Source organism: Tenrec ecaudatus, chromosome 10 (assembly GCF_050624435.1).
Source record: "Tenrec ecaudatus isolate mTenEca1 chromosome 10, mTenEca1.hap1, whole genome shotgun sequence".
Lineage (NCBI taxonomy): Eukaryota > Metazoa > Chordata > Mammalia > Afrosoricida > Tenrecidae > Tenrec > Tenrec ecaudatus.
Genome location: NC_134539.1, coordinates 74,334,976 through 74,348,528, shown reverse-complemented (window position 1 = coordinate 74,348,528; position 13,553 = coordinate 74,334,976). Strand labels below are relative to the sequence as shown.

General features: G+C 45.2%; 1 protein-coding gene across 1 annotated transcript in view; it reads left to right on the top strand.

Moving 5' to 3' along the window:
* The window catches only part of GTF3C4 (general transcription factor IIIC subunit 4), a 28,302-nt gene extending 17,881 nt beyond the window's left edge, over positions 1–10,421 (top strand). The window contains exons 4-5 of the mRNA XM_075560581.1: positions 1,749–1,837; positions 3,586–10,421. Of these exons, the coding sequence (XP_075416696.1) occupies positions 1,749–1,837; positions 3,586–3,650 (154 nt within the window). The 3' untranslated portion in view covers positions 3,651–10,421. The remainder of the gene's footprint in view (positions 1–1,748; positions 1,838–3,585) is intronic.
* The last annotated feature ends 3,132 nt before the right edge of the window (positions 10,422–13,553 follow it).

Genomic DNA, 13,553 nt, shown 5'->3' with positions numbered 1-13,553 from the left:
TAGCCTCCTCATCCCTCAGTTTCACAGGGCACTTCCACCTCAGGAGGCTGCACCACCACCCCACCCGCTGGCCATGCTCTTTGTGCAGGTGACCGCATGGCTTCCTCACGTGTTACTTTGTCAGTAGGGCTGTCCCTAGCCACACTACCTAAAGGAAGAGCATTCGGCTCACCTCACCGCACCCTCCCAGTAGGCTCCACCTCTCTCCTTTGTTTGCTTTTCCTCCTCAGCAGTTACCACCATTTTATACCCTGCTTTTTTTTTTTTTAACTACACTACTATTTTTTAAACCTCTTTCCCGTCTACACTAGAAACTCCGCGAAGACAGGGACTTTCTGTTCACAGCTCTTTCTAGAACCATGTGTGGTACATGGCTGCTCCTCAGCAATTTAGGAGTTAAGGGAGGAGAGAGGACTAAAGTAATCTCTGTTTCAACAGAAATGGGCTTGTGTTGCAGATGATATGCTTAACACCTTGCCAGTTCTCTTATTAAAATACTGCGAGCAGTTTTCTGTTCTTAATAACCTGTCGTCCATTGTGTGGGTATTGCATAGGGTCCCTGGAGATGCTGTGGAATAAGCATTGGGCTGCATAACCTAAAGGTTACTGGTTCAAACCCACCAGCCTCTGAGAGAGAGAGTAATGAGGCTGTCTGCTCTCAAGAGTGGACTTTGGATTTGGGGTTTATAATAATAAACCAAAAAGAACTAACGTGTACTGAGCGCTGCCAGTGTGGCAGGCACTATTCTGAGGAACCCGTGAAGCTTTCCTGCATTCTTAGAGCAGCAGTGCAGAGAGGCTCTGACTACTTCTGTTCTCAAAGGAAACTAGGTCAGAGAGAGATTAAAAACTTGCCCAAAGTCACACAGGAAATTGGTGTCAGCGCTGAGAGCCATACGTTCAGGCTCTAGAGTCTGCATCTGCCACCACTACATATTACACCAGCACTCCGGGACTGGGTAGGTTTCTCGTTGGGTTGTACACAGGGTTGCTGTGAGTCCCTCACGTAGGTTCTTTCGGAACAATTATTTTTACTTTAGCTGTTTAAAGTTAGTGCCCAAATGCGCCCGTGTAACTTCTCCATGTGAGACTGGGTGCTTGCAATCACTCCGATGGGAGCTTTCTTCTGGAAACCCAAGTCTACTCAGGGTAAACCTTCTTGGAATCATTCCCCCAGCCTGTCTACTCTTGAGTAGCTCAACTCCAAACCGTTATCTTTTGGAGAACCAGCCCTGTGTAATCCAAGTGCACCCTTTGTCATTTGTATCCATTCCATATATCTTTATTTGCCTAGTCTTGGTAGGTGTCCAGTGATTGGTCATTGGATGAAATAGAATGTTCCTGTATAAGATACTTATTAATGTTTACCTTTTCCCCATGATATCCCCCTAGTGTACTATTAGTTGTCTTCAAATCACTAACACGAACAATGTTCTATTCTCTTGAAATAATACATGATCCGTCTCTCTCTCTCTTGGATTGGTTTCTTTTTAGCGTAACACTCATTCAAAGTACAGTTAGCTAGTCACAGGTGAACTTCTTTCCCAGTGCTGCACCTAGACTAGCAGTCTCGGCCCTTCATTTGCCATGAATTTGCCGTGTGTGTTTGCTAGCTCATTTTGCTTCTGTATGGAGTGGGAATAATTAACTGTCTGTGGTGATGTTACCCTCCCCGATCCTGCCGCTTCCTCAGTGTGGGTAGACTCTGAGCACTCTCTCCCTTGACAATCCAATTTGTCTCCTCTCAGGTGCTTTTTAACCTACCAGTCCTGCCAGAGTTTGATCTACAGACGGTGTTTGCTCCATGACAGCATTGCCCGCCACCCAATGCCAGAAGGTGAGTGTGCCCCTGGCTGGGGAGGGTGTGATTGAGCATGCTGGCAGAGTGCCAGTGCCTCCAGGAATGACTTGGGTCAGGCGCCCTCTGCTTAGTTTATGCATAAGGCAGGGCTGGGGAGCAGGCACGTTCTGTTTCATACAGTATTCTCTTGAAACCAAAGCACACACTGAAAATTACTTGTTCATTGGAAGGTGTCCTGAAGAGTCCCTGTTGCACGTTTAGTATCTGGATTAAGTGTGCCTGCAGTCCGATGCCCTATCACTGAAAACTTAATACTCATTCAAAAAATAGCAGCCCTTGTTTACGGTGGCGGATACATTTCAATGAAAGCGTCCTAATGAGTTGAGAGTATGTACACAGACACTCTTGCTGTTCTGAAAAGTAGAGTATGCTCTTGGAGTCAGTCTTTCAGAAGCCTTGGTAGACTTTCCCCCAGCTCATCTGTGTACACCTTCCTAATAGCTCTGGGGAGCCCTGCTGGTGCAGTGGGTTAGACTTTGGGCAGCAAGGTCAGCAGTTCGAGTCCACTAGCCCTGTCTCCGGAGAAAGACGAAACAGTTTACTCTGAAGCAGTTACAGCCTTGGAAAGCCACAGGCAGTTCTGCTCTGTTCTGTAGGATGGCTTTAAGTTGAAATCAACTCAATCACAGTGACTTTTAAAAGCCCTGGTAGCAAAGCACATGTTTTTGAGATAACTAGTTGGAAGATTGCAGATCTCCTTAAGGAATAAAACAATTTAAGTGTTGCATTTGTGGTCTTGGGCACATTAAAATCACAGTCATCAAATGAGCTAACTTACACATGAACCTACACAGTTGCACCCACATGTCAGGGAAATATGTGGTCCCAGTGAACGGAAACAAAAACATTCTGGGTGAAACATGCATCATTTTGTTCCCGCTTGCTGAGGTTTTCTGAATCAACGAGGTTGGTGTGGTAACTTCGTTCTTTTGTGGATTTTGGTTACAGACAGTTGCAATCTGCAGTCGAGGAAAGAGTATCATGAGTGTTTAGGTCCTTGATCCTCAGCTTCAAACTTCTCCTAGTTCTTGGCTATTTTCACCTGTACCTTCCCTCTTTCTCTTGAATAATTCATGAACTGTTGGGAATTTTTAACACCTGCTGCATTTGAGAGTTGAGACAGCATTTAGTCAGGAAATCTTGGAAAGATTGAAAGTTAAAAGAACAAAAACCCTACAATTGACGGAGTTGAGCCGCGTGTAGCTCTGGGGAAGAGCAGGGTGCACTGGGCTTGGCGAGTCCTTCTTAGATTTCTGCATCTCACAGACCACTGCGGCTTTCAAAAGGGAGTGGGGGCAGTGACCCAGTGTTGCCACCTTTTCTTTCCTCTAAGTAGTGGCATTTTAAACAAATTATTATTACTATGGTTTCATAAGAGAATATTTTAGTAATACAACCAGCATAAAGCACAGTCCATTCATTAAATTGAATAAATTGTGCTTGAGGAAACATTCATTGCATTACCATTATCTCTCCTATTTTGTCCCAAAAGGCTGAGAATTCCAAAGTTAGCTTTGGGAACCCCAGAGTTTGTCCGGCCTCTCCTTTTAGGGTGGTGGAAACTGGCATCCAGAGGAGAAGGTGTTTCTGTTCGGGCACATGTTGCAGAACGAGGGCCAGAGTGCTGGTCTCTTCTTCACACAGCAGACCCGGGAGCTCATCCCGTTTCCCAGGCTTGCCTTTTCCGAAGCTAACCCTCGATGCCTCTTGTTTTCCTTTTGCAGATCCTGACTGGATTAAGCGGCTGCTGCAGAGCCCCTGTCCTTTCTGTGATTCTCCTGTCTTCTAAATGTCCGTGGTGGGAGGACGGAAAGGGACGCACTGTGCGGTGGAACACGTCCTCTAGTGGAAGAGAGAGGGTGATGTGGAGCAAGCCTGGCCTTCATCCGGAGGAGGCGCTCCTGACACTGGGACTCACCTTGGAAGCGCTCTCTCCATCGCTCCAGGGACTGAAGGGTATTGCAGAATGAGTGTGAATGCAGAGCTTTGCAGTAATTTGAGAAGAACATAGCCCAGCCCCGACTTCTTCCCCAATAAGGAACACTTACTTTTTTGGTAAAGTGTCTTCACTAAAGTTTGAACCGAAAAGGACATCCTGTCATTTCTACAGTAGAATGGTCTTTTCTAGTGCGTTTGGATAAGGGCCTTGCTTGGCGGGTTTAGGTTTGGGGGGAATGGCTTGGTTGCTCAGAGCACTTAAATCCTCTGACATGTGACATTCAGTCCACCAACAGATAGTATGTGTCTAAACCAACTGTGGATCGGGCATTTTGTTCTCGGTCAACAGACGAAGATCTCTGCCCATCAATTCTTGTTTTTCAAGATATTGAATGTATTTTACTAAATCTCTTCTGTTTTTAAGAAGTTGAAGCAAAGGCAAAACTTGGTTTTATCAATGTGTCCGATGATCGGTTCAATGTGCCTGGTTGTGTCTTGTTTTAATTCGTACCTGCGTCATCAGATTGCCTGATCCTCTCTTCCACATGTGTGTCAACTATTCTCATTCACTTGAGTCATATCCCTACTTAAAATTTCACCTAGAAGAGATACTTGTACATAGGCTTTTGAAGAAAACGAGACAGCTCTTGTATGAAAAACTTTTTAGTATTTTTTAATGTCGACCTTGCCAGACCCGTTTCATTGACTGTCTGGTGTTGGAGTATAATGAGTCCCTGCCTAGAGACTTCTGGAGAAAGACGGGCAGCTCCGAAGTGGAACCCTTTAAGCTGTGTCGCTACAAGTATGGAGAGCACACATTTCTTCCTTCCGCAGTGGGCCTCGATGTTTGTAACACAAGTATTTTTCTGTAATACAGATGAGCAATGAAATAAGATGTCCGAGATAGTGGCCCTTTAAGCCTAAAGTATACTTTCTGGACTACAGTGTTTCTTGGGTTCTTTTAAGTTAAATGTCCTAGGATTGGTGCTATTAACAGGACTGTGATGCATACATCTTGGAACTGGTGCATACCTCTGGAAAGTTGGACGGGGTTGATACAATGTGAATTTCTTAAATCATACTTCTGTTTCTTGTTCTTGTCTGACTCTAACCTGTTGTAACCTTGGTGGTGAAGGAAAAGGTCCTCCTTTTAGATATAACATCTTGATAGTTGCAAAGCACTGTAACAAGTCTCTGTTTCTATCATACTGCACTTGTATTCTTCCCACCTCCATTAATAAAGAAACCAGAGCCCTTAACAGGTACTTAGAGGCACCTCCAAGCAACCTGCTTTGAAATGTGCTTTGTTTTCAGATTGTTTTTGTTTAGAGTCCTAAGTTCAATATGTAGTTGCCAGTCTTGTCTTTCTCATTTTGTGGCAGTTCCAGAATAGTATTTAGCCAGGCTTTGGGTTAAATGGGTCTTCAAGAAGGAGAGCGAGAACAGCACCGCTATCGTGAATCACAACGCAGAGGGTTGTGTGGTCGGAGTCCGTGCCTGCAGCTACTTGCGGGGCTTTACAGTAAGTGCGGCCGTGAAAAGTGAGGCCCTGTCAGGGAATGATTGCTGTTGTAAGAATGACCATTGCATATACTTTGTTGGGTTTTGGTTCCTTGTGAGAGGTAGTAGGTAAAGTACTCTTAATTCGGTATTTAGAGCTGCGGCCACTGAGAATGTCCATTGAGTTATTTACACCCATTGGACATTTTTGTGAAGGGTCAGTTAGCAATTTAGAAGTTAGGTACAGAAGGATCTCCTGAATTATTTTGTTTCTAGAGGAATAAACATGACAAACACCATACACTACATGAGAGTGGCAGTCCACAGCATTGATTCTCTGGTTCATCGGCACTCTTGACGCTAAAGTCTAGTCCACACCTGCCTCAGCGCAAGGTTCTCCACAGCCTGTGCCTCCCTCACCTTTCCTCTGCCCCAGTCCACATGCTCTGAGGGTGAGTTTGCAGCAGCAGCCGTAACGCAGACAGCTCTGGAAGCCCAGCCCGCAGGGGAAGTTTTGCTGTAGTTTGTAGGGTCGCTGTGAGCTGGGAACAACTCTATGGCACTAAGTTGGCATTTGCAGCAGCGTCCACATCAGCAGCAAACATGACAGTAGAGTAGTGATTCTTCCAAGGGGCAGCTTGGCCGGTGAAACCATACCAAAGTGGGAGTCTTCCATCAGGAAACTGGAGACTAAATTGTGTCTAGTTTAAGTTTATCATACCCTCCATAATGTGTAGAATTTGTTTAGCGAATTTCACATTTATTTCCATTTCAGCTGAAATAAATGTTTCAGGCATGGAGGAAACAGAAGTGATGTTGCTGCCCTGCATTTAAAGTGCAGGCGCAAAGATGATAAAATTAGACCTTTTAAGATACAACACTGTTGCATTTTGGGAGTGTGATATCCACATATGTATCCCATTTTCTATGCCTGGGGTTAATTTGTTCCTATTATTCTAGATAAGAAATTGATAGCTTGTTATCCTTGATATTCATTCTGAAATCCTCATGTGTCCACCACCCAGACTTCAAGCAGTCTCTAGCTACTGTTACATGTGCCAAAACCACCAATTATTTTTCAGTGTCAAAAGTTATTAGAACCACAGGTGAAATGTGTGGTTTAGTGTGACATTTTTCTGCTACTCCCTCCGAGAAGTTTTTGAGAATGTTAATGTTTTATAGCTGGTGGGTTGGACTAAGCCGAAAGTTTCAAGAGGTTAATTAGGTTAAAACCATGCCAAAGGGCAAATGGTTGCCTTAAAATATATTCTATTGTAATCAACATTGTATCTGCCAAGGCAAAAGGAAGAGGATGCTGACTGGTACCTGTCAGGAGAGTGTGCTGCACTCGCAGTGCACCTGCTCCCGTGGTTGCTGTCAGTGGCCTGAGAGCTGCAATTCCTGGAACAGAACCAGGATTTGGCACCCCTGATTGATGTCCACAGGGATTGGTTTCTGCCCCTGGCTCTTTCTTCCCAAAGAGGTATATTCAATGCTAACATTTCCCATTTGAGAGAAATACAGATGGCTGATGAAATGGCTGAAAACTAAATCATGTCTTAAGCCACATAGTGGTGTTGGTTTGTCACTATTTGAAAGTTGTACCTGGAGGTTTCCCTACAGATTCTTCCAATTGTCCTTGCCAGAATGCTCAGGAGCTGGCTGGGTAGACTTACAGTATAGGAAGTGATCCATTTTAGCTCCTTGCCATTCCTCACCCGGATCCCCCAAACCAATGAATTATTTTGATAAGCAAAAATTATGGTTGAAGCTCAACTAAATGAATTCTATTTAGAGTCAGCAGCCCCCCCCCCTTTTTTTTAAAGGGAAAAGTATGTTCTACCTTTCTTTTCTTTTTAGACATTGGGTAGCCTGGCAAACAAACTGATTTGTTTCCAGTGGACCCACGGCGCACGGTCCTGTGCCCCTGTGGCTTCTCTCAGCCTCTGGCTGCACGCCGTCATGCTCTTACTCTGCTGGTTGGTGTATGGGTGGGGGTTGGCAGCTCTAGCGAGACCAGGGCACCTCTTAGGGACTTGCTTGTCAGAAAGAAGTTTGTGGTCCTCAAATCTGCTTCATGCCTGTTAGCATAATTGCTATCTAACCTAAGTCCAGAGTACGTAAAACTTAACTTCCATTAAGCCAAGCTCAAAAGATAAGAGTTGCTGCTTCATCACCTGCTCTGGTGACGCAGTAGGTAGAGGTACTTGACTGCTAGCCCTACGGTCAGCGGTTGGTACACACTAGTGGCTCCGTGGGAGAAAGATGTGGCTGGCTGCTTTGGGTCAAGGTTTATAGCCTTGGAAACCCTATAAAGCAGTTAGTTCTGCTCTGCTGTGTGGGGTCACTATGCATCAGAATCAACTTGGCATTGGATTTGGGTCTCCTTGTGTAAAGTAGCAGCACGACCCTGTGAGACAGTAGACTTTTCAGAAGACTGAACTCACTTTCCTTGTGGGATAGATCTAAATCAACAGGAATTGTTAGCCCAGATCAGTGGTTCTCACCGTCCTAGGGCCGCAACCCTTTAACACAGCTCCTCATGTGGTGGTAACCCCCCAACCATAAAATTATTTTCGTTGCTTCTTCATGACTGTAATTTTGCTACTATTGTAAATTGGGCGACCCCTGTGAAAGAGTCATTTGATCCCCAAAGGGGTCATGACCCACAGGTTGAGAACTGGCCTAGACTGTCTTCTAGGATACGATGAGAGGCCTCCCTTCAAGTCATTTCTGACCCATAGCAACCCTAAATAGAACAGAATGAAGTCCGGCCCCAAACCTGTGCCATCCTCACAATTGTTCCATCTGGCCAATGACCTTTTTCCTGCTTCCCCTCCACCAAGCATGATGCCCTTCTCCAGGGTCTAGTCTCTCCTGATACCATGTCCAAAGTACATGAGATGGTTCTGCCATCCTTCCATTAAAGGAGTATTCTGGCTGTACTTCTTCCAAGACAGAATTGCTGCTTCTTCTGGCAGTCCGTAGTACTTTGCAGTATTCTTTGCCAGCACCACAATTCAGTTGCATCGATTTTTCTTCAAGAATTGGTGCTGCTGCTCCTGGGATTCAGTAGCTGGATTTAGAGGGAAAAGGATTCTTACAGCTGTCCCTTTAAGGAGGTTAACCTTTAAACATAGGGACATTTCTAGTCGCTTCATCTAATACGTTGGTTCAGATTTGCTTATCTTCCATTTTCTCTGAGCTCCGCTCACATTCTACAAAAGGGACCTCAAATGTGGGGTCTAGTCAGGAAGTTATTTAGAGCATGGGTTCCCAAACTTCCTTGGATTTTGTGCCCCTGGTGAGAGAAAAATTATCCCCCCTGCTAGCACTGAGAACATTTGTCCTCTCGCTCATCAGGGAAAGTGTAGGTATCTGCTTTTGTAGCTCCTGGATCATGCCAGCACTACTTCCCTTCCCTGAACAAGATCTCCCACTTTGGGCAACTGATTAGAGCAACAGGGTATATTTACCAACATGTCCACGAATTCTGAGAGTCTGTTTATTCAGTCAAGGAGCCCCTGTGGCATAGTGGTTACATGTTGGGCTGCTAACTGCAGGGTCAGCAGTTTGAAACCAAGATGAGGCTTTCTGTTCCCTAGAGTTACATTACCGGATTCTCGCAGGGACACTTAGTTCCACCCTGGCCTATAGGGTCGCCATCGAGTCAGCGGCAACTCATGGCAGTGAGTTTTCTTGTTTGATTTAATCAGTCCAGGCTGGGGCTTTCGTACTGAAATACGAAAAGAGAGGTGGTGTAACTGTAACACCGTAGACAGAGTAGAGGGCTTGAAATCTCACATGTCCAGCAAAGCTAAAGAGGCTAGCCCTTAGGTGATGCAGTCGGTAAGGAAAAAGATCTATAAAATGGTCACATTGGGCAGTGTTGAAGGTAGTTGTAGCTCTGAGGCATTGTCAGTTTTATGGTTTGCTAGATTTTAGGAGGTTCTTTATTTTTTCCTTTTTCTTTTTTTTGGGGGGATACTAATGCAGAATATAGATATCCTGTATCCACAACAATGGCTCAGACTTGTTCTTCAGTGTCTGAAAAGAAAGTGAATATCAAGCTTATTTCTATAGAAACAAGACTGTGTCAGAGAAATATACTGTGTATATACTTGATGTTTATCCACTGCCTGTGCTAGCCTTTGTGCTTCGAATGATATGCTTCAATATGATATTTTAACAAAAGACATGGAGCTGCCATCTGAAACTCGAACGTATCGAAAGGAGATGGTTTTTGAAGTCTTATCTGATTGGAGAGGTATTTTAGACTTAATTAGTTCATTTTTTTTAAAAAAAAGAGAAACAATAGAAACATTTTGTTTGGAATATGCTCCATCCAGAAACACTGGCTGCTGCTCTCCATTGTATAATGTGTACATAGTTTTCATTGTTAGAGTGTAAGTCTCCCAAGGGCAGGGACAGTCGGCTTCATCTTTGTGGTTCCTGCAGCCCCTCATCGAAAGTGCCTTGCACAGAGTAGGAGCTCATGATGTGTAGAATGAGTGGGTGGGTTGTTCCCCGCCATCGTTAGGATGAATCCTGGTTCCGTCTTTCCAGTGCGCTCCCTGCAAAGCCACCGATGATGGGAGGGCCAGACCTTCTTCCATGAGTTTGAACTGTTTGAATCAGACCCTGCCTCGGCCTTGGTATCCTTTCGCCTCTTGAAGTTAGCACATCAGTCTCCTGAGCTTTTATCTACCACTATGGCAGAGGTTTCTGGGGAAAGTTCAAAATGGAAAAGACCACAGAGAAAACGAAATGGACCGTGTAGATGGCTGTTGGTTGGAGGTGTGTCATTCTGTCAGCGTGCTGCTCTGAGGGGCGATCTTCTGTAGTCATTACCACCCAAGGAAAGGGGAGCATCTGGTACTTTGCCAGTCAGCGAGCTGGTTGGCTATTTACCTGACTAATGAGAGGCCATTGAATTTTAGCTGGGATGATCCTAGAGCTCCGCGTCTTCGTGGAGTTGCTGTGCATTTCCAGTGCTGTACAGAATGGCAGTTTTGTAAATGTGAAATAACCTCGATCTTGTGTTTTGTATGCAGAGCCACTAGTATTGTGATCTTGGCCACTTTTTTATTAAAAATAAATAAACGACAATGATTTGTATAGTGTCTGTGTTTTATGGGGGCTCACGTGGTTTGGAACAAAGCCTAGAAATCTGCTTGGGTTGAGCAAGAGAGAAATGACCACTGGCCTCCCAAGTTGACCCCAGGGTCCATTCAGTGTGTCTTTGGTAGTTTATTCCAGAAAGGAAATGATTAATAGAGCCTCTGGACCATGCCGAACTAACCCTCCACAACGTCCATTACATTGGATCTGGTGAGGACAGCGGCATGAGAATCTGTCTCCTTTCACAAGCACTGTCTGTGATCTGTTCGTTTAACGCCTGGGCATGCACTGCATTCTGTGCTAACAAACACTGTGCTCCTGAGGAGCTGGCGTCTTAAGTGGCTTTCAGTTGTCATGCATCTGAATCACCTGGCAGACTTGCTGACACTGGTTGCTGGGCCCCATCCCAAAGTTTCTGATTAAGCAGGTTTGAGGCAGCACCTGAGAATGTACATCTCTAACGTGTTCCTTAAGGAGGAACCCCTGGTGGCACTGTGGGTTAGACGCTGGCCTGCTAACCCCAACATTGGCCATTCAGGTTCACCAACCATCCTACCGGCTAAAGGTGAGGCTGCCCTCTTGGAAATACTCAGTCTCTGAAGCCCTATACAGGATCGCTACAGTCAGAATCCACCCAATGGCAGTAGATTTGGTTTACTTTTTTTGGTTTGTTTTAATTGTAACCTTTCCCCAGATGATGTTGTATGATAATTGCTGATTAAGGAGCTCAGTTTTGAAAATGTGATCCACAGGTGAGCTCAAACACTTCCCCTGCCTCAGTTTGTGGTAGTTCTGGATACGTCCTTGGTGTGACTGACAGTTTTACCTTCGGGGTCTGGCAGTAGTTGATTTTAATCACCTTTAACTTCAAATGTATGATATATAAGACCAAAGGGAAAAAAGACAACCCACTGCCGTCGAGTTGATTCAGCTTATTAGGGACCCTTAGAGGTCAGGGTGGTCCTGTCCCTGTGGGTTTCTGAGACTAATGCTTCACAGCAGTTGAAAGCCCCTCTTTGTGCTGTGGAGGAGCTGGCGGGTTCAGACGTCTGTAAAGCTAGCAGCCCAGGGCATCCGCACTCTACCACCAGAGCGAGCGCCTTGGAAGGATGACAAGTAGGGCTGATTATCCTCATGGATCCTTTCTACTTAAGTTTCATCCATCACTTTCACGCATAAATTTCATCCTCCATTGAAATAAAAGGTACGTCATTTATCCCTTGGGGAAATTGATCTCTCCGTTCATTACACAAAGGCCCTTGAGTAGGAAGCTTCTAAGGAGGGCAATGTATTGCAAAGTTAATGCACGTTGAAACTTGAAACCACACTGATTACAGGGATTTTGGCAACACCAATGTGTAATCCAGACAAATGCAGGTATGCCCCACTTTTCAGAAGTTGGCTTTCTGCTACCATGCTTTTACAAAAGGACCTGCATTAGTACCTAGTTGCGCTACCTTGAAATCTGAAGATTTCTAGTTTTTAACCAAAAAATGATCAAAAGCAAAACTCCTTGACAGTTTTTCAACTTAGAAAAGGTTTCAACTTTCCAAAAGCTGGGAACTCTGTACTCCTGTCGAGACCAACCGAAAAATATAGACAAAATTAAATATAGACTTGAAACCAGGAACCTAATAGTGAAGACCTGAGGCATTCAAATCTAGGAGAGGGAAGAGCCCCAAAAAGGTGAGCCCAGCATTTGGGGCTGAGCTCCCTGGAGCAATGTCAGCTATTTTCTCAGGAGCAGAACTTATGGCATAGTTACATCTCACTGCCTTCCAGTCGTGCCGACGTATCGTGACCCTGTAGGACAGGGTAGAACTGCCCTGGGAGTTTCCGAGACAAACTCTTCATGGGAGTAGAAAGCCCCGTCTTGCTTTCTGTTGGTGGTTTCAAGCTGTGAGTGTTGTGGATCCCAGCACAATGGGAAACTCCTAACACTACCAAGCCTCCCCAGGAGGAACAAAAATTGGACACTTGCTTCCAAGGAAAAGGTTGCGCTGGTGAACCCTTCCATGTTTCCTACTGGAATCAAAGGAATGTACCTTAGGAATCGTGAGAATGAAAATAGTCTCGATTTCCCAAGGACCAAAGCCAGGGACATTTCTAATCATTTTAGTCCCTGAAAGTAGGTAGGTGTTGGTGATTCAGGTTGATGGGACCATTCTCACGACATCTCTTTGAAAGGATAGGCTGGCCAAGCTCACGGGACAGTGTTTGCAACTCAGCCCAAATAGCCAGATTCGAGCAGGGCTGTGCACTCCATGGTCAGGCACCCTGATTCCCCATAGCTAGTAAGTGGACACAGCCCAAGAGTCCCTCAGCAGATAAACGCTAAACAAAACTCACATGCCTGCGATGGAATACGATGCAACTGTAAAGAGAAAGTCCCCTCCTGATAGCTGCTCTGACATGGATGAACCCTGGACACATTGTGCTGAAGCAAAGAGCCTCGTGCTGTCGGATCTCCCCATGGGGAATACTTAGACTGGCAGAGGCAAATGTTCACCTGTGCTCGCCGGGCTGGGGAAGGAGGGCGTGGGAGCCACAGCTGCCTCTAGGGCACTGACTACTGGGGGCAGTGGGAAGCTTGTGGAACTTGCCAGGGGATGTAGAGCCACAACATAGTGAATGCCATCAACGGCCGAATTGTGTACTGAAAAATGTTCATGTCACTGAACTAGGGCGATCAAATGGTTCAAGTGGGGACATTTCAGTACATGGATTTTACCACAATAAAATGTTCTTTCAAATAGCTAGGCCAGAATAGTCATCCAACCAGGCACAAAAGAAAAGTTGATTTTTTTAAAAGGGGTGAAAAATACATAGACTCGTAGGTGATCCAAATAATGTTATTGCTTGGTATTAAGATAAAGTGCCTAGCACAGAGTAGATGTTTGTGATGGAGAGACTAAGTGAGTGATTTCCTGCCACCTTTTGGACAAATCATGGTTTACAATGAGGGGCTTCAAAAAGTTCATGGAAAAATTCGGTGATCAATCCCATTTCTCCATGAACCTTGAAAACACCCCCAGACCCTGAGGTCTACTATATCCAATGTGCCCAACCCTACAAAGAAGCCTTGGGGGTGTAGTGGACTGTGCACTGCTGCTAACCACCAACCTACTAGATC